This window comes from Cibotium barometz, chromosome 63, assembly GCF_041138505.1.
Source record: "Cibotium barometz isolate CiBa-2024 chromosome 63, ASM4113850v1, whole genome shotgun sequence".
In the NCBI taxonomy this organism is placed as follows: Eukaryota; Viridiplantae; Streptophyta; class Polypodiopsida; order Cyatheales; family Cibotiaceae; genus Cibotium; species Cibotium barometz.
The window spans coordinates 14,347,944-14,369,675 of NC_141108.1; the positions used below are offsets into that span (position 1 = coordinate 14,347,944).

The 21,732-nt window shown below is 44.7% G+C and overlaps 1 protein-coding gene across 3 annotated transcripts in view; it reads left to right on the forward strand.

The window, feature by feature from the left end:
* Positions 1-20,477, forward strand: part of LOC147603726 (uncharacterized) — a 73,162-nt gene extending 52,685 nt beyond the window's left edge. For 2 of the 3 annotated variants that reach the window (XM_086796233.1, XM_086796235.1), the window contains 7 exons: positions 12,982-13,202; positions 13,309-13,636; positions 16,657-16,797; positions 16,914-17,004; positions 17,104-17,162; positions 18,879-18,936; positions 20,126-20,477. In XM_086796233.1, coding sequence (XP_086652359.1) covers positions 12,982-13,202; positions 13,309-13,636; positions 16,657-16,797; positions 16,914-17,004; positions 17,104-17,162; positions 18,879-18,936; positions 20,126-20,274 — 1,047 coding nt within the window. In that variant the 3' untranslated portion in view covers positions 20,275-20,477. The remainder of the gene's footprint in view (positions 1-12,981; positions 13,203-13,308; positions 13,637-16,656; positions 16,798-16,913; positions 17,005-17,103; positions 17,163-18,878; positions 18,937-20,125) is intronic. The other variant, XM_086796234.1, reaches the window with a different exon arrangement.
* The last annotated feature ends 1,255 nt before the right edge of the window (positions 20,478-21,732 follow it).

Below are 21,732 nucleotides of genomic sequence, written 5' to 3' on the forward strand. Positions count from 1 at the left end.
ACCACCATAACCCACCTCTCCAAGGTGTGCGGCTAGAATTCAAGGTCTAGGCATTTGGGTCTCGATTCCTGTGGGATGTCACGTGCACACCCTATTGGTGTACAAGTGACATGGCATTCTTAGCATTCAAAAGCATTAAGCATGGCATTCAAGTATTAAGCAAGCAGACGACAGGTGTGTACACAGCAGACGACCAAAGCATTTACAGCAGTGGACTGGTAATAGTCAGTCGTGGGTTTTCTCTAGCAGCTGACTCATCATCATATGTAGTCGTGGAGATAATTCTGCAGGCCGACAGCAGTTACACAGCCCGACCAGAATTAAACTAACCTATAAAAGCATGAAGCATCATTCAGTCCAGGGTATCTCCAGCGTTTTGGTGGTCTTCAGCCCAAGGCTACAGGAAGGGTGGAGTACACCAGTTCAGCATTCATAAGGCAGGCATTCAGCAGTTCTTCATTCAGCATTCATCATTGAAGCCATAGTAGCAGTCAGCATACAGTCATCTCTTGCCTCCGACATAAAGGAAAGCCAGCATCCCCAAGGGTGTTCCAGCATTGGAGAAAGGAACATTCATCATCATCACTTTCCGAGATAGATATTCATCTAGGACATGCGTAGATCTATTCATAGATCTTCATTGTAACCATTGCATTTAATATAGCTGCATTGCATTGCATTGACACCATTGTCTATCTTTTAAGTATAATTAAGTGAAGTTAGTTAAGCCCAAGGTTGTTTACACTACGGTCAAATCCCTCGCATGTCACATTGGTATCAAAGCTTTACAGGGTAAGCAGCCTTAGTTCATGTTCATTGCATAAGTCATTCAGTAAGTCAACATGTTAGTCGCTTCTGCTTAGTGAAATCCAGTTCTCAAGATCTTGCAGGCTATCCTTAGGGTTTTCCCCTTAGGCATGTATCAATAACCCATTCATTTGCATTCTTGCATAGCATATAGGGTTGCACATGGCTTGCATCAGCATAGCAGTCAGTCTAGTATTTTGCATCTTAAAGCATACAGGTTTTACCCATGAGTTTTATGGGGAAGAATGACATCTATCATCAAAGGAGCAAATGGAGTTTTGGGCTTCAACTGGCAGTAGGGGGTTCTCTTCCACATAAGAAGACGGAAGTTTGCTCCAACATTGCCTCAGGAGGTTTAGAGGTTCATGAACGACAGAGATGGTGTGTGAAAGGATTTCACAGACAGGTCAGTGGTGTTTCAAGTTTTCCGAGCATATCTATCAGCATTTGCCATTCAGTTTCCACAATGGAGAAGTTTTTGGGTCAAAGGATTGAACTCCTGCAATCGACCTCAGTCGCGACAGAAGAAGTCAAAGTGGGGCAGTGGTTTCAATGGAGGGGGATCAACAAAGCAGTCGAAAGGTTGCCAGGTGTATCACCTAGCAATAGTTTAGTAGAGGGGAATGTCACGTGCACACCCTATTGGTGTACAAGTGACATGGTATTCTTAGAATTCAAAAGCATTAAGCATGGCATTCAAGTATTAAGCAAGCACTTTGGGCAGCCGACATGTGTGTACAGAGCGGCCGACTGGTAATAGTCAGTCGTCGGTCCGACAACAGTTACACAGCCCGACCAGCATTAAACTAACCTATAAAAGCATGATGCATCATTCAATCCAGGGTATGCCCAGTGTTTTGGTGGTCTTCAGCCCAAGGCTATATGGAGCATTCATAAGGCAGGCATTCAGCAGTTCTTCATTCAACATTCATCATTGAAGGCATAGTAGCAGTCAGCATACAGTCATCTCTTGCCTCTTACATAGAGGAAAGCCAGCATCCCAAAGGGTGGGCCTCAGCATTGGAGAAAGGAACATTCATCATCATCAGCATTCGGATCTCTCTCTCTTTCCGAGATAGATATTCATCTAGGACAGGCATAGATCTATTCATAGATCTTCATTGTAACCATTGCATTTAATATAGTTGCATTGCATTGCATTGACACCATTGTCTATCTTTTAAGTATAATTAAGTGAAGTTTACTTAAGCCTAAGGTTGTTTTACTACGGTCAAATTCCTCGCATGTCACATGGGAGGGCCTAATAAGTTCACGACTGCTGGGCCGCTGGCCAACTCCTGACGACTGCTGTTCATGACTGATTGGCGACTCCCGACTGTCTGCAGCCTGTGACTTGTCCATTCGTTTCCACCTGACTGCTGAGGAGCTTGTGGTCGACTCTCGACTGTTGAGGAGCCTGTGGTCGACTGCTACAGTGCTGTGGGCCGTGGCTGACTGTTGTGTACAGTGTGTTCACCTTCACCCGACCAAGTGCTGTAACCTGTGTAGTGTGACCTGTCCACGACCCACCTTCATGAGTCATGACTGCTGTCCAGACTCCAAGCCTGCTGCCTAGTGCCAAGTCTCAAGGTAAGCCTAGCTGCCTAGGTGTTTTATGTTTCTAGAATCTATACTATTGTGTTTTATGTTTCTATACAGTATAATGCCTCGTGCACAGGATCCCTTGTGGAGCAATGTCACATGGGAGAGCACGTATGTAGACTTAGGCTCGGGAAAATGGAGGTGCAATTTTTGTGCAGAAGTGCATCCTGGCAGCATTACACGGTTGAAGGCACACTTCACACATACAAAGGGCCATGGGGGGACCTTGTAAGGTCGTACCAAGGCACATTTATGAAAGCCTTAAGGCTTGGAAGGCTAAGGAAGTAGGCCTTCCTGTTGAGGAGATCGTGGATCCTGAGCATTTAAGAGAGGCTGCCATGACTGTGGAAGAGCAAGATTCTACAGTAGGTGACATGCAAAGTCAGTATCATGGGACTTTTACTGTTGGGGGTAGCTCTAGTTCACAATCACGAGCAAAGAGGATAGCTTTACCTTTGTTGAAGAAAGGGCATGTGAAGGCAGGGTTTCAAAAGGCTGCCATGAAGGAGGCAACAAGGGAGATAACCAAGCTTTTTGTGCAGTGTGCATTGTCCTTCAATATTTTGCGAATTCCTCGATGGAGGACAACCATTAGAGCAATCTCACGCATAGGTTGTGAGTGGGATGGTCCCTTGTATGAGGCCTTACGTACTATAGTGCTTCGGAGAGAAGCTAGCAATTGAGACAGAGATGGAGCCTCTTAAGGCTACTTGGGTAAAGTATGGGTGTACTTTGATGTGTGATGGCTGGTCAGATGTGAAGAAGAGGAGTGTTTATAACATTCTGGTCTCCTCATGCAAAGGCACTATGTTTATTCGTGCCATTGATGCCTCTGTGGCGGGGATAGTGGTGACAGGGGAGTTCATCTTCAGGCATATACGCCAGGCTATATAGGAGATTGGCCCAGACAACATTGTGCAGGTGATATAGGACAATGGGTCAAATTGTGTTTCCATGGGAAGGATGCTTGAAGAAGAGTTTCCCAAGATTGTATGGACACCTTGTGCTGCACATAACCTTGATTTGATGATAGAAGACGTGGGAAAGTTGGATTGGGTGAGGAACATTTTTTCTGTAGCCTCTAGTATGGTGAACTTTGTTACAAAAGGCCAAAAGTGCTGAGCATGTATAGAACCAATTCTGATCTAGAGCTCTTGAAGCCATCGAAAACCCGCTTTGCCTACATGTTCATTGTGGTGGAGAGGCTCGTGAGGGTGCACCATGGCCTAATGCACACAGTGGTATGTCGTGAGTGGGCAACATGGGATGACAAAGATGCACCAAAGTCAGTTTCATTCGCTCGTATGGTCATGAGGGAGACTTGGTGGAATGATGCACAGGCACTTGTCAAGACACTCAATCGCATGTATAGTGTCCTTCGACTCATGGACATGGAGGGGAGTACCATTGGGCTCCTCTATGAGTTCATGGACAAGATTGGAGAAGCCCTCGATGCTTGTACATTATTGTTTCCTGAGAGGTATCACTCTTATTCTTTCTCTCTTCATTTGCTCGTATGGTCATGAGGGAGACTTGGTGGAATGATGCACAGGCATTTGTCAAGACACTCAATCCCATGTATAGTGTCCTTCGACTCATGGACATGGAGGGGAGTACCATTGGGCTCCTCTATGAGTTCATGGACAAGATTGGAGAAGCCCTCGATGCTTGTACATTATTGTCTTCTGAGAGATATCACTCTTATTCTTTCTCTTGAAGTTAGATAGATCATAGAACTTAAAAGATTGAAGTATATGCTTATTGCTTACTTTTTGTTTTCCCACTTGCAACTTTGAACTCATATGCAGAGTTCAAGATATTAGGGAGATATGGAACCAACGTTGGGATTGGTTTCATAGGCCAATCCACGTAGTTGCACACATTTTGCATCCTCTTTGGAGAAGTGAGGAGCAATACTTGAGTGAAGAGCTAGACGCAGGATGGAGCTCTTACATTTCCAGGCTAGTGGGTGGTGATGTGCAACTTATGAGAAAGGTGGAGGATGAGCTTCTCATATATCAGAACAGTATCCATATGTTTGTACGGCCAATAGCACAACTGAGGGACACACTGTTGGAGCCTGTGTCTTGGTGGGAGAAATATGGCATTGGCTACTCCAGATTTGGTAAGTAACAAGTTACTAAGTATAACTTGGTCTAAGAATATTGACAGTCTTATACTTCTATTCAATGATGAATGGTGTTGGTTTTTATCTGTAGAGACGCATTGCCATGAGAGTTCTCTCACAAGATTGTAGTTCAGGACCTTGTGAGAGAAACTGGAGTACATGGGCACTTTTCCACACAAAGAAGAGAAATAGGCTCTCAACTGCACAATTGGAGAGGCTTGTGTTATGTCATTGCAACTTGCGATTGATAGAGCAGAAAGGGAACCCCATCGAGCCTTGCCAAGTCCATGCTGACAAGATTGATATCACAAAGTGCAAGGAGATCCTTGACATCCCTCAGGAGGACATAGATATCTATTCCATGTTGTATGAGGAGATTACAGCTACATCTCATGGTACACGATCCCAGGTAGTTGCTAGTACTAGTGCGACACCAGCAAATCATGAGGATGAGGCATTTGAGGAGGATTCAGCCAATGGTACTAGTAGTGAGAGTGAGGATGAGCGTGATGGAGAGGATGATGGGCAAGAGGATGAGCCTTGAGTCATTTATCTATGTACTTTTTTTTGGATTTGGTGGACCGTGGGACATTGTGTGATTGTCATGACTCTTGGGAGTCATCATGATTTATCTTTATTATGATGTTTTTTATCATTGTGTTAAGTGAAGTACCAGACTCTTGGCTGCCGAGTATCATGTATGGAATGTGGATTGTAGAGAGATGAATATGGGTGTTGTTTTCTAGCATTGAATCATTGTTTACATTGAATAATAATGAATCCAATGTGTTTTCTTATGAGGCATGATTTTGAAGTATTCTGTGTACTGAAATAAATAGGTTAAGTAGTAAGACCTAAACACTTATTTCTTGTACTACTGTACATTCCATATTAAAAAATATATATATTTTTGTATTTTTGTTTGAAACTTTTTTTTTTGCCGTTTCAAAAAGTTATGAAACTTCTGAAACGTTTTTGAAACCCGTTTCAAACTAGGCGTTTCTGAAACTCCTGGTAACTATGCATGGCATCCCATACCATTGTAGCACACCCCTCCAAGGTGTGCGGCTAGAGCTCAAGGTCTAGGCCTTTCTTGGGTCTCAACCCCCTACGAGGGATGCCTCACTTATATAGGCTTGGGGCTAGTTGTAAAGCAAGAAAGCATACTTATTAACAATTATAGTTAAATATAGGCTTTCACATTAACCCACGCTAATGAGTGCCACCACTTAACCACAATTTACAATGGACATGACACTTGGGGTCGGAATGGGCCGACCCCCCTCAAAAGACATTTTATTCCAAGTACAAGCTTTGGGGGGTCTTCTTAGAATCAAGCAAAACCGGATATCCACATACAATACCATCTCATCATAATCATATACAATAAATCCATAAATCTTGGTCTCGTGAAACCTAGCGCAATATCTTGTGCGGGTCTTGGCTTCTCTCCTCAATGCACATAGGCCAACATTTATAATCATATATGCTCTTAACGGTGGATGACTTTGAATCAAGTGGCCATGCTTTATAGCATTGATGGCAAGTCTGGTTCCCACTTGTGATCTTTTTCTTCCTTATGAGAGAGAAGGAAGCCTGTGTTGTGATACCAATGTAACTCCGAGGGTGCTGAAGGGGCACTTGACCATCAATGCAATTAAACACTTGAATTGGCCACAACCTTAAATATATGCCACTTAATTCCACATCTCTTTTTTATAGTTTTGTGGAATTAAGTGGCATATGTTTAAGTTTGTGGCCAATTTAAGTGTTTAATTGCATTAATGGTCAAGTGTGTAAAGATATGCCACTTTAATTGGCCACAACCTTAAACATATGTTGTAAAGAATCCCATATGTTTTTGTGGCCCACTTAATTTAACTCACTTCCACCTCTCTTTCTTTCTTTCAACACTCCATATGGGGTTCTTCGACCAGCTTATTTCTCTTCTTCAACCCCTCATCTAGTGACTATTGGCAAGAGGGTCGAGCTGTGTAGTGGACACCAAGTGCTAGGGTTGTCCTCAGTGGGACTCGTCACATTTCAGTTTTTTCTGATGTATCCGACTTCAGCTTTGAGTCAAGATGGAATTGGATTAATAAGCAAGTTACCTCATAGGAATTATGTCATTTCATTAGCAAGGATTTGCTATAGGGGTTTCACATTGGCTTAAGGAACTTAAGAGGATGCTATGTTGGGATAGTTGAACTCGAGGTTAAGCTTACAATGGATTGTCTCCTATTGGGATTCACAAGGACATGAATCTAATAGAAGGGGGAGGTAATGTTACGTCCCGAATTGGGCTAGGGCCAGCGGTTGTGTAGCTCTATTGGCAAAGGCGGCAGCAGCTCTTATACCAATTATTGGCAAGGTACCTTAGGGTGAGAGTGCAAGCACACAGCTAATGGAGAGAGAGAAAGAAAGAAAGATATATTAACGTCTGCGAAAGGCCAAAGTGGCCTATGAGACCAAAACATAGTACACAGCTGATGGTGTCTCATCAAAAGTAAGACAAAAAGGACTAAAAAAGTCCTAAAACAGTCCTAAACAGCTATGAAAGGAAAATACTCCTACTGAGGTACAACAAAAGTGTATAATATCTACAACTAGCGTAAGACTGGTGTAATTTGCTCATCTCAGGATCTCTCTCATGGGGTGTTGTAAGACTAAAGTGGCGGGGTAGTCATCTCCTGTGGCGGGTGAGGATGGCTCTAATACATCGGTGATGAAGCGGCTGTGGACGAGGTCTTGGTAAGCGTGGGCGTCTCGCTCGACAAAGTGCTATGGCTCTGTCAAAGGGTGGCTCCTCTTGAAGGACGTCTATGGGGCGTCCGGCTCGTCGAGGGGGTAGTGGAAGTCCTCATCGTATCGGCCAGGGTGGTCCTTGCCCTGAAAAAATTTGTCATGGCTCGTTGGTGGGGTGGATCTTGGTGTGCTGTCCTGGCTCGTAGGAGAGCCTCTCGATGGCGTTTGAGCTCCAATAAGAAAAGCCCCAAACACCACCGATCCTCAAACTCCATCACATGTCGTAATGGTCCAAAACCCTCTCGGAAGAGACACGAGTATCTCCCTCGTATCTCATAGTACACAGTACATCGTCATATGTAGTGCTGCTTTGACTCCACTTCCTGGTGACATAGCTGACAAATGCAGTCTTCTGGCTTCATCCCCTCGTATCTGCCAGTCTCTACCCTTAGCTGATGTGATGAAGTGTGGATCTGTCCAATGGCACTGCGAATGCTATGTGAGAGATGGGTGTCCATGTATGTAGACAGTGTCCCAAAGCCATCTGGGGAGAGATGTAGAAAATGGTCTCGATAGTGGGCCATCTTCGTGCCTAGTGGTGTGGGGGGGGGGGGGGGGGGGGGGGGGGGGGGGGGCGCTGGACCATGTCCTTTCTGCATCTAGCCTCATGATTTCCATCCTGATCACCCTATTTTGCTCAGAGCGACTAAGGTCCAAGAAGGGGCAGTCCAGGTTGTAATCAAATGGAGGGAGTGCATCAATCATCATGCCATGTAATCTCAGCTAGGTACACATCTGGGTGTACCAACATCGTGTATCGCCATCTATTGCTAACTGCCTGGAAGAGATAAGTGCTAGGTGTGGGTATCTCTGTCTGGGGAGCTCCCATATCCTCTGCAAAAATGTCACTGATTGGAACAAGGCTTCAGTAACCGCTGGTGTGGCTCCTATCTCTGCTTTGACAATCTCACGAGGTACCGATGGTTTGCTCCGAATCATGCGTGCGATCATAGGCACCAGTGGTTTGTCTAGTACCTGCCATCCATCATAGAAATCTCTCTGGTCCGACTTGGTCGACAAGCAGCTCCCTCCTCGTGTGGTAGAGGCTGGGTCCCCATATGGGTGAGCCATATAAGAGTGTAGGTGTGACCAATGTGTCAAACAACTAGAGTTTGGTGCGCAGCTCCTGAAACTGAATGTAGGCACATTGTCTCTCTAGTGCCCCTAGGGTTGCATATCCATGTCCCAATCTAGCCTCTGCTGCCTGCCTCATAGAGAACTGTGGTGTGCTGAATGTGACTCCTAGGTACACATATGATTTGGTGTACTCCACTGATTCACCTCTAAAAGTGAAGTGATGGTTGGATCTAGTCACCTAGGCTTGTGTGGTATTGAAGACCATAATCTTAGTCTTCCCAAGGTTCACTTATCTACACAAAACGATTGCAAAGCATCCAAATGCTGTTGCAAACCCTCAGGGGAGTTTGCAATAAGACTATAAGTACAATGTCATCGGCATATAGCAGTATGGGTATCCAAACCCCTGCTAGTTTGCTCCCTTGCCCCCCCATCCTGCCAATATAGTCGGATATCTCATCAATGTAAAGTCCAAAAAGGGTGGGTGACAGTGGGTATCCCTGCTTCACCCCAATGGTGCTAGTCACTGTATCCGACATGCCTTCGGGAGTCCGTACTTTGCCTATCACCGCCTCATATAATGCATAAATGCCCCACTGCATCTCCTCGGGAACACCAATGTCATGCATCTCCTCGTGAGTCTGGCACGTGACACCGTGTCAAAGGCTTTGCGGAAGTCCACAAAGCAGCAATATATCCTCTTCCCCGTGCTCGTCCCTCCTCAATTAGAGCCCAGAGGGTAAATATGTGATCCAAAGTCGTGAAACCTCATCTGAAACCCGCTTGCCAAGGTGCTCTGAGTCCATGTGTCTCAGCCCATCTACTTAGCTCTCGATCCAAAATAGATCGGAATATCTTGGCCAAGCAATGACCAATCATGATGGTCTTGTAGTTCCTTGGTATCATGGGGTCACCACTCTTAAATAGAGGTACAATGGTATGTGCCGACCAACTGTCTGGGAAACCTTCGCAAATGGCCTTGTTAAACATGTGTACTAGCAGTGGTGCCAATACATCTCTGGCATGTGAAAAATGTTCTGCCACCAGACCATCCTGGTCTTGGGCTCTTCCATTACGTAGTCTGTCAATAGCATCCAAAACCATCCGAATGGTGACAAAAGTACTATGATCCGGGCGAGTCACTGACGCATGAGGGATGGGGGGGCTGCCCTGGTACTTCATATAAAGTTCTTGCATATTCATGCCATGCCTCAGGTGCTGTGATAGGTGTGGGTGGCTGTCGCTCATGGAATGTCTTCCACGCCCTCTTGCTATCCTACCCCAAAAATAGTTGGTATATCTCCATCTCAAGCTTGGCCAGGTAATCCCGCCTCGTCTACCTCACAAGGCGTTTGAAGAGCGTTCTAGCCTATCTATGTGTGTGGATGCCAAGGGTGATCTCTTGCTGCAAGCGGTTGGGAGTCTCGTGACATTCATCATCATACCAACCATACGGGAAAGCATATGCTGCTGAACCATGTAATACATCTACCAACTCTTTCGTAAGCTCATCAAGTGGACTGCTCGGGTCAAGAGCGAACAGACCATCATATACTGCACTTCCATATACCCTAGAGGTCTCCCGAGTAAAGTGATATCTTGGGTATTTGGTATGCCTCTAACATATCCACAAGTCACAGAAAGTGTCAAATATGCATGGTTTGCTGCTATCCCAATGGGTCTGCCTGAAATGGAGAGATCTTGTATATCATGTATCAAGGTAGGTGAGCCCATCAAGTAATCCACTATATTGGCTCCTCCCTTTTTGTTCCAGCATGTGAGAGCATCTGAACCTGGCCAACAGGATAGGCCATTATAGATAACTAGCCCATGTGCACTCCCCAACGCTAGGAAGTGTCTCCCATATTCTGTCACCTCTGCTGTGTCCTGGGCAGATCTCTGCATCCCCATCTCATCCACTGCTAGCTCGTGGTACATGGGCTCATCTGTAGCATAGAGAGCTGATTGTTCTCGGCTTGTACGTGCATTAAAGTCCCCCGTTAGTAGTACATATCCCAAGCTCGCAAATCTCATGTTGTCCTCGTACAACGGCATATATGGTGATTCTCCCGGCATAGCATATCTGGAATGTGCCGGTGGGAAGTAGCATACTGCAATGTAAATGTCCCGAGGTCTATTTGTGCTCCACATGTAGCGTGCGTCTGCATCGCTATGCATCACATGTACTGCCTCCTGTAAGTCCTCACTTAACAGTACTGCTACACCCCCACTTCCTCTAGTCCCCCTGCTATGCGTGGTTGGGGTTGACATACTAATTCCCATCTATACCCAGGAACCTCCGGTAATTTACTCCCTGCACATTGGTGTGTCTCTGTATACATGGCAGTATCCCGGCCTTTGAAAGTGTCCTCGAAGTACCCTGCATCTACCCGTAGGGCTCCATTGCAGTTCCACACCTATAACTTCAGGTCCCATAGGCCGCGCCCCGTCAGGATGACCGGCGCTCCCGGACGAATACTTGACCATCTCTATATACAGCCCACTTCCCCTCCTTACGTGCTTCGAACACTCGAGGCATGTTTTCCTTCCGGTGTGCTACCTGGGCCGGCGTAAGAACCTCATCTAGATAAATTTTCTCTCCCTTAAGCGCGGCCCTCTTAGCGAGAAAGGCCTCCTTCTTATCCATATCTGCAAATTTCAATATCAATGCTCGTGCTCTGGTGGACTCTCCAGGCCTCTGCTATAGGAGTCTCTGTGGCTCCTATCTTTGTAGTCAGTGTCTTAGCATCTTCTTGAGGAGTACCTTTCTCCCCCCCACCCTGTCACCCGTACATGTAGGGCTCTGGCTCGTTGTTTAGCCTCTTCTTCGAGGGTTGCATTCATCACCTCCACTTTTTTGTCAGACATTCCCTTGTGCTTTTTTACCACATCAATCCACTTAGCATTTTCTTCCACCTCTGCCTTGGTGCGCTGTGCAACCTCGGCGAAGGTTTTTATCTCCTTCTCCACTTGTTTTTTTAGTTCTTTTATTTCCTCCTGCATTTGAGGTGCTGCAGCCATGCCTTGTCCCTCATTTTGATGGTCTAACTTTTCCTTGCATGCATTCAGCTCTGCCCTTAATTCCAAGATCATACTGTCTTTCTCTGTAATCATTGCATGCATTTCCTTTTGCAATTCTTTTCTGATTTCAGCCTGCATGAAAGTTTGTGCAACCTGCAGTTCCGCCCGTACTTGGGCTTGCATCTCGCCCTTAATCTTTGCATACATGTCTGCATACGTTTCAGCCAAACAGGCATGTGTTTCTTGCTGCACTTCTTGCTTAACTTCCTCACACAGGAGGCATATCTTTGTCCTGACCAATCTGTGTATCTCATCATACATTGCTTCATCGATTCTCTTGGATGTCTTCCCCAGTTGCTTTGACCCCGGGGAGAGTTTCCATTCCCTACCTTTTCTCACATAAAACTTCTTAACAGAAGGGGACTTTACCGGTATGAAATGCAGCATCGGCGGGTGGCCCCCATAGGTGGCCAGCTGCAAGTGGGGAGGCAGGTACAAGCGACAAGAAGAGGAGAGAGGAGGCGTAGGGTGGACAACGAAGAGAGAACATGCGTCCTGGATTAGAGCGAAATGTGCCAGCTGCTCCTCGACCTCCTGCTGGTGTCGAGACCGGATGGCCGTGATCTCTCTGTGGTGTAGCCGTGGTGTCTGGTAGCCGGCTAGTGTGGGTCGTCGCCTAGCTCGAATCTCCTCCGCTCGCTGAGATGTCACTCCCAATGTATGTGGCTGGGCTACTGGTGCCAATCTCTGGAAGAAGTCAGTCAAATGGGACTGTCTTCCTCCGCTATGATGTGCGGGTGTCTGAAGTAAGATCTCCCTGTGTCTCTGTAGTGCTAGTAGTAGTCTGCCTAGCTGTCTCTGGTCCGATCTCTCCCAGATCTGTCTAAGTGATGTGGTCCCTCTAAAAACCTCAGGATAGCATGCCTTGATCTCCTGCAAAGCACCACATTGGCAAACAAAATGCTCCTTTGTCTCTAACCCCGTCTGGCATAATCTGCAAATGCCCTCTGCTCGAGGGATGCGTGCTGCTCTCCCAGTCTCGATCTCTAGTTGGTGAAGCATATGCTGCCACCATATATGCCATATGCCAAATATGATGCAAAGTGTCCCTAATAGGTGTCACTTTGCCACACATCACTACTTACATAATATCTTTCTAAGAGGCTGTTCCCATACAAAAGAACTCATACACACTAGCGGTTGTTCACACACATTGGAACCGCCTTATTTAAATCCTAAATACTGTGCTAGTTAACACAACCACCTAGCACTTGTTTATGCCCACATTAATCACTATTAATATTTAACAGATTATAGTCCGGAGAATTACGCCCATGGTGAGAATATGCATGATGAGAAGTGACTGTTAATTCTTCACGACAAACCATTGACTTTGGTTTCTCAAAGGCACATCAATAGGGTCCCGACTTGTTATCCCACGCCGCTGGTGGGCAATGTTTTCTAATCAGCCTAATTAGTAGTTTTGTTATGCTATTATTACAGTGCGTGGATTATATTTTGAGACTGTAATGGTGTTGCAGGATGGAAAGCAGCACAGCCAATGTGTTATTGCTGTTGAAGCTGATTCAAGTACACCTTCAAAGACTGTTGTGTTGAAACATAGAGAGGTTAAGCCACTCGTTGGGGAGGTAGGGGAAGAGCCCCTGTTTTGTGCAGACACAAGTGTTGCTGCTGAGAAAGATGAAATCTTAAATGAGAGAGTGGAGTCAGCATGCATTAGGCCTCCAAAGAGAAGGGCATGGTGAGCTTTGTATGTTGTTCTGAAGTGATTTTCTGCAAGCTGGATTCGCATGAGTTTTGCCATCTTTCTCTTGCTCGACACTAATGATTTCTTTGCTTGGTCACAGCGACAGAGCAAACGGAATGGATGGTTCATCTGTAAGAAAAAGAAAAGCTAGCTTTGACACTGCTGATGATGTTGCAGTCAGGCAAATGTCTTGTGTAGATCCGAATATAGAAACAACTACAAAGGGATTTTTGAAGAAGCGGACAAAATTGCCTAGTTTGAATGATCTGGGACCCAAACCTATTACGTCCATCGGAGATGTGGAAACGGACACACAAGCTTGCAACAAGGACATGCCAAATAAGAAGGGAGCAGATAAGAAGAAGGGAAAACCAAGAAAGAAGAGCAAATTTCGACTCGTAAAATCAAAGCGGTCGACCAAAGCAGTGGTAACACTCAAGATTTGCTAGGAAATTCTTTTTGTACCAGGTTGCTCATTTAGTCATAACAAAAAAGCTTTTGTTACTGCTTTTTTGCTTGGATAGCTTTAAGTTGTTTTAACTACCTTATTTTCTGCACTAATATTTATGATAACAAACCCTAGCCTCCCCCCCCCCCCCCCCATGCACACAGATACCACTACGTGCATGTACATGTGGCAAAAAAAGAAGCACGACATGCAGGCTCGCACACAGTTCTGTCCATGCACACACATGCTGCATGTGTGAGCACCCAGGCAAGAACATGCACATAATGGTTTCTTTGAAAGAAATTTATTGATGGGACTATAAGTCCACTTTCAGAATCAATGACTTACAAGTATGTTGTTTTTAATAATGCATACTGCACATATGGGGCATGCACACAGGCCGATGCATTGTGTGCTTGCACACGTGGGCCAGAAAAAAAATGCACACTAGCAGCGCGTGCATCCACATGCGGGCACCTTTCATGCACACACATGCTGTGCGCAGGAGCAGGAGCAGGCCCCGTGATCTCCCGGATGTGGTTCGTCTTGCTATGACTCTTGAGACGGGGGACTTTCAAGTCTAGGCCTCAGTAGAAAGAAGGGCAAGGAGATTCCAAAGGATGGAGCTCTTAGGAAATGACACGATTCTATCCAGAGGAATTTCAAGCTAAGCTGTTGGTCGGTCAATGTTTCAAGTGTGACTCCACTGAGCATAGAATGAAGGAACATTGAAGGGGAAGGTTGAGGAGGATTCTTTTGAACTAGAGGATGGGTGTGGTGGAGATACGTGTGCAAGTGTCTTGGCTCTTTTTAGTTCTCGGGTTAATCATGGATCAAGGGTGCAAGATTATGTTGAGACATAGGAGTCTTTGCTTTGGGGTCTCACGAGACCATTGTATAATCCAAAGAATTGACGCCTTGATAATGTGAATGCATGTAGGAATTGACTGCATGGTCATAATTTTTGTCAAGGGTTTCCTAGGCCATGGTCATAGAAGGAGGAAGTTTTTAATCTGATATTTAGGGGAGAGTCTTCAAAGCCATCGAAGGAGTTGCACAGTCTTTGGCTTGAGTGGTGGTTGCTTTAGTGTCAATGCATGAGGAAGTGCCTTGAGTTTCTGATGTGATGGTTGCATTGCAGGACGACATGTCAGGACTCAGTGGATGCATCTTCACTGCAAAAAGATGTGCGAATTGGTATGCCTTCAGATGAGGCAAGTTCCTCGGATGTTGCACAAACCATGGTCGGAGTTTTTGCTTTGGTGTATTGCATGGTATAATTCTTGGAATATGTTCCACATGAAGGTGTCTGTCTTGAGGGCCAAGCATTGGAGTCTAGCATGGAATTGGTGGATGTTGGTTTGAGCATTCAAGGCCCCAATGAAGGCTAACATACAGCTTTGTTGCTATAGCTATTTGGCCCTCCTAGTTCTATTTCACATGATAGAACCCTTGCTCGGACATCAGATAGGTGGAAGAAGGCATGTGGATAGGGACCATATGGTTTGCTCAAGAAAAAGCACCAATCTTGGACAAAAAGCAAAAAGTCAAACTGGGTTGATTGCGAGCTAGGAGCACGGTGCACCATTGGCAACAAGAGGAGATTGAGCCGGACCAAAAAGCTAAAAGCTGATTTTTCAAAAAGTAGCTCTAGGGCCAAAAAGCACTCCCTGAAGTTAGAAAAGCAAAGCTAAAGAACTTTGACAAAAGTTGACTAAAAGGCTAAAGCAAAAGCATGTATAAGCTTTTTGGCAAAGGAGGACTTCTCACAGGTTTAAAAGAAGCATGAACCTGCCCCCCTTCTCATTTACAATCAAGATGTAGCCATCACCATTGGAGAAGCGAAGATCTTCATGATCAGGCTTAGAATTCTTCATCGACTTCTTGGGGAAGAACTCCATCTGTACGGCCGCCTTCAGCACCTGCCTGTGTGCCGCCTAGAGCTGCTGTACTATACTGATCGCCACCACCTGAGCCATCTCTGCCGCTAGCTCCATCCTGCACTACCAACGGATGCCAGCGTTGTCTAGTGAGATTTCCACTGCCGCTTGAGCCATTTGACGCGGCCGCCACCTATACCACTGCTGCTTCCAGAACCACCGTACTGTTGTATGTTGTTTAGTGCTGCTGCGCTGTTGTCCTCTGTGCGCTGCCTCTCCTCTGTGCTTTTTGCGCTAGATACCCCCCTGCCTGCCGTCACTGCTTGGCTGTGCTACAGTAGCCGCCACTTGCTGTTTTGGCCAGCGCTACCTGCACTGCTGGGCTGTGCTACGTGAAGCACCGCCTGCAGCCCATCACCTGCTGCCGCCAGCGCTCAGCTCCGCCATCCTGTATCAGCCGCCTCTGCCTCTTGCTCCAGCTTCAGCCGTCGCTGCCAGCATCAGTCGCCGCTGCCCAGCCTGTCAGGGCCACCTAAGTCAGCGTTATCTGTGCCAGCTGAAGCCGGTCAGCGGCTTGTCCATGATGTGGCCACCATCAGGAGTCTCAGCGACATTGCCTTTGGGATTGCCCAAAGGCTCGCCGGATTTGGCAGCGGATTCTTCGCATCTTCGCTATGGACAGGGCAGCGACTTGGATCATCACTTGGGGCACTGTCGCTTGGGCCACAGAGGCTGGTCATAACCTCTCATTCCTATAGCTATGAGTCCACATTTTCTATCTTGCAATCTCTCTCTCTCTCTCTCTCTCATGATGCCAAGCCCAAATGTCCCCGTTTCCCATTCTGAAATCGGGCCTCGTTCCCGCTCCCGTTCCACATTCCATGTAACTATGGCACACACTCTAGGCCTCTAGTGGTGCTTTGTGCATATATAACCTTACTTTTCCATCCAAAATTTGGATTCATGGAGTTTGATCCTTTTCTTGGCTACTTTGTACATGCCAATGTGCTTGACAAATGTATATTGATGGACTAACATGATCTCGTAGGCCCTCGTGGGCATTTGTTAGATGTGAATGACTTTGGAAACTTTCTTAACTTGATGTTTATACACTTTCCAGGGCCTTAACAAGGCAGAATTATGCAATATGAAAGATTCTATAACTGCCACGGAAAGCTTTGAAGGGGAACGTAATAGACTGACTAATGCAGAGACCAACAATGATCCACCTATGGATGCATCGATGAGGAAAAGGGTGAAGGTAACTCCACATGGCAAATAAATTGATGTTTTTGCAGATTTCATAGGATATGCTAGTGGGTCGTGGAAGTATAGCATCTCGATATAAATTGACACGCACAAGTTTGTTTCCTCCAGCAGATGCTTCCACCGCCACTTCCTCTGCCTATAGTATCAGTGTCAAAGCAGATTATTTCAAAAGCCTTCGGGTTAAAAACCTCCAGATCTGGTATGCTTATTTCGATGTGTGTACTTTCATTCTTGTTGATAAAAGGAAAGAATTTCAGGAACTTCTTTTAAAACACAGCAAGCTCTTTTGCATGGACAGGAAGGCTACTTGTTCCACCTCTGGCGCATTGGCGCGGCCAAAGTCTCGTGCGTGATATGGTAATGACTTCACCCCAATAGGCTCAACTCTCTCAAGAACTTTGTTCCTGTGTTTTCATGTAGCTAGATAACATACATGCATAGACCTAAAGTTTTTCCAAAATGTTAAGGCTTGGAAGGCATCTGTGTATGCAACCGGTAGAGACTAGGGCATCCATTCTCAAGTCCATGCTTAGTGACTTCTGCTGTCGATGCATGTTTGAGCCCCATGCCAAAGCGCACTTACATTTCTTTGCTAGGCCACGTTAGGAGAGGGAGGGGAGAGGACAATGGACGGAGTGGGCCATTTCATCAAGAAGGGCCATGACAGTTCTGGGGTTATCCTGAAAGCGCTCCTAGCGGTTACAGGGCGTGTGAAAGAGATCATTTGTATGGTGCTGATCGTCTCCACTAGAGGGGAGTGACAGTTATCTGTATGGCCTTCCTGCAGTGGGTATGTTAGATGCACGAATTTGTGAGGCTGGTGATTATCTTCCTCCCAGAGTTTAAAGTAATAGAGGGAATTCCATGGTGCATGTAGGTCCTCTCCTTCAGAGAGCTTGTTAAAGTTTTAGTATTCATACTCGTCCATGGTCCCATACAAAAGATTTCATGAACTAGATATTTGATTCCGATCCACCTTTGACCTCCAGTCCTTTGGCACACGGAAGAGAAAGTGAGATTGCAAAAATGGAACCTGCAAGTCGCCGACGATATGACGACCAGATTTGGCTGGTTTCAACCTTTTTGGACTAGTTTTGACCAGTCGTATAAGCAGTTTTGATGATTCACCAGTGTTTGACTCAGAATTTGACTTGGGACATTGATGATGGAAAAGTTTTACTAATGTTTGACCATTAGGATCTTAACCTCGCTGTTTTGGGGCCTATTTTTTGGAGATTCACAGGCTTTCTATGAAGGAAGTGCAAGATCCTTTCTGAGAACCAGATGCTTTAATTAATTGATTTGAAAGATCCTTGTGACTTGGTACTGATGCAAGGTCCATGCTTAGTGCAACAGATACAAATTGGGAAATAAAAGATACCCCAGTGCTTCTAGTCCCTTGTGTACAATGTGCTTGCCACTTGGATAGCATCTCTTTTGCATGTTTTGTGTTTGTATGAATTCGTTAATTTGAGATTAATGTCACCCTCGATATATACCACATCAGCATCCTACATAATTGTGAAGTCTTGCAATTTTTTTGTGAAAATATTTATACTCATGCTGCTAAGTAATTCGCAGAGCCTGGATGTAAGTATCTAACGTAATCAACATTTTCTACATATATTAGACACATCAGTAGTAGGGCCATAATCAAGGTAGCTGGCTACCTCACAAGTTACAACCCAAATATAGCTCCTCTTGCGGCACCCATGATCTTTAGGCTTGACCAACAGCAAATGTTCTCCCCTCTGAAACCTGGGGCTGTCTGGCTAGGTCTGATCAATGTCCTTTTTCGTGGATAATCCTCCCGGTAGGGAAACCGATTTAGGAGCAATCAGTCACTTATATAGGCTTTGGGTATGAAAAGCACTCCTGAATTGTGAATTTCTTTCTTTTGGTGCTCAGGAGAAAAGTTTAATTGGAAAACATTATCCAAGTTTGTGCTGCAGATCAAATCCTGTGACCATGAAAGTGTTTTGTACACTGGAATTTTGATTGTGGTGAATTGTTAAGACGAAGGTCAACACTCCTCTTTTCCTGGCGTTTTGAAATGACAAAGCTCTTTTGCAGGATGGAGGAATCATTGCCATTGAGGATGGATCAAAGGATACTATGAGAGTTGACACAGGTAACAAGAGTCTTCTAACCCTAACTTGTACCTTCTATCAAATGGGCATTAGTACACTTGCACACATGCTTGTGCGTTTCACCTGTGGTGTGCACAATCCCCCCACCCTCTACAACACACAGCGCATTCACAAAAGGACTGAACACACACACTCACGTGCACATGTACACATGCCTTTTGTGCAAAAAGGCTCTATTTTGAAATGGAAACCAGCAATCCTTTGTGTCAGCGCATGCGCGCGCGCGCGCGCGCACACACACACACACACACACGTGCGGTCATGTTTTTGTGCAAAAAAAGGGTTGCTTTGAAATGGAAACCAACAAGTTTTGTCAACTTGTATAATAGCGTAAGTAATTCTCATTGGGATGCCTTTCCTTATCAAGCATTATTGTTCATCTCAACATTAGTGTCCTGTGGACTTAACAGTGCAGCCAAAATTTTATGGAGGCATATCTCTGCATAATGTTTCTTTCAACATCGATAAACCAACCCATAAATTGTAAGGGTAACCGTGCTCTATCAAGGTTGATCCAAGCAAATAGAGTTTGGCTTTACTACACTTGCACTAGAGTATCACTGCATATGCAATCCTCTGATGGATCATCCTGCGTGTGCACGCACAAACTATATATGTTTATATATTTAATGTATGTGTAAGTGCATGCCTGCGCACGCATATACATTCGACATACATACATACATACATATACTTATATGTATGTATGTATGTATGTATGTGTGTGTGTGTGTGGGGGGGGGGGGGACATTGGTGCAGCTTAGGCTAACACTCCTATATTAGCTTGTCATTAAGTGGAAGCATGCAGGATGGGGATGTCATGATTGCTTTATATGTATGTATATATGCACTATGATGTGAGTAGTCACGTAGGTACGTGTGCACGAAGGCCAATAATTAAGTAGAAAAGCGGGATGTTTCTCTTAATGGGAAAGGTGTAGCATTTGTTGCTGTGGGAAGCAAGCACTGCGATGGTTATGAGACTTTAGTACAAGCATGTGTTTAGCCGCCTTTGGCCAAAGGACTTGCCTTTCCCTCATACTTTCACTTGCCTTTCCCTCATACTTTCACTAAGAGCAGGTAAGAGTTTTGTGTTTTTATGAATGTCTTTGTGAAAGACTATGAATGTCTTTGTGAAAGACTAACTGTTTTTCTTTTGCCTTTATGCAGAGCGTTTCAATTTCAAGCTGCCTATTGAGGCCAGGGCAAAAAGATTACAGAACTGGCTTTGTGTTACTGCCACCAAATGCTTCAGAAAAAAGATGGAGGCTCGTAACAAAGAGGGCCAGAATATAAATGCATTTCAAAATAGGTTGTAAATGCATATTACCAGAAGTGGCCATGGTGTATAATATGATGGGTTTTATTATTTTCTTGTTAATATTTTAGAGAGGGTGGTGGTTTTTGGGCCCTAGTCATGGTAATTGAGCAACAAGAATGCTTATATGGATCAAGATATTCCAAAGAATGTTTTGTCTTGTTGATTTTAGATTGCAAGTACTTACACAATCTTATCTCTTCATTTGTAACCTTATCTAGTAGATGCTTGGATCTTAACAAGCTAAGAATTCACCATAGGCTTGATTTAATTTTTGTGAGGTTCAGCTCCATGTTATTTTTGTGAATGAAAGAAATAAGGGAAGAGAATAGGAGAGAAAAATGCAAAATAGGAGAGAAGGGAGAAAATAGCAAATTGTAGAATTGCTTGATTGACATATTTTCTTGATTGATGAACAGGGAGACCACATCTGTGCACCATTCTTATAGTGGTCTAAAGTGATGAGGCAACACAAGTGTGATTTCGTGCCTTCATTAATTGCATAATTTGATGTAGGCTACTAGTAAATTTAAAAGCAAAATTTGCAACTAGATGTGTTTGGTAGTGTGTAGATGCAAAACCTTGGTCATGAGGTGTTTGGTGGTGAAATCTCTAGACAGTCAGATTTGTACATTGCTTTAAAGGTTAACCTCTAAAGTAAACTTACTTTAGGTTAGCCTTGCAAGTGAGTTAAAAATTGGTTATGTTTTTTGAAGTTAGCATGTGTTTGCTTCTAGGTTGCTTTTAGACCTTGGTCAGGTGATGTGGTGAGTTGGGTCTCAATGGACGTCTACCTATCATACAACCTCCCTTATGTATGTAGTTGTTTGTTAGATTAGATATCAATACTTTCATTGTGTCTCCTTGTTTCATAGTGCATACAACCCTTGTTTTAATGCCTTTTTAGAACACCATTGAAGCTCCCTTCAATCGGAGCATATATGGGTGGAAAGTAGTTGCTATTAGTCAGAAGCAGTGGCTTATGATAACGATATAATTTCATCGATCTCATACCAAGATGAAATTCACTATCATTGAAACTATTTTTGCGAGTTGTTGCTCTAGACTTGGCCATAGTCGTTTCGTACAGTACGATCTGGTTTGTACGATACGATATGGTATATATATTTTTCTTATCGTACGATAAAATACGGTCTTTAAAAAAATACTAACTTTAATATTTTTAGTTTCAAAGAGAAGACGAGTTGTCACAAGATACAAACCATTAAAACGAAGTTGAAAACATACATACGCTAAGTCATACAATGCGAGGCGTTCTAGGCGTAGGTAGTAAGTAGTACGAGTAGTAATGTGCAAAAAAGAGAGGCTAGAGAGTTGGGGCTAGAATGTAGACGGAGGGGGCTAGATGGAGAAGTGATCACTATCAAAATCAAAGCTTTTGCTAGGATCAAGAGTGCCTATTGGAGCGCTCACAAAAGTCCTCGTTGTGTATAGGTTT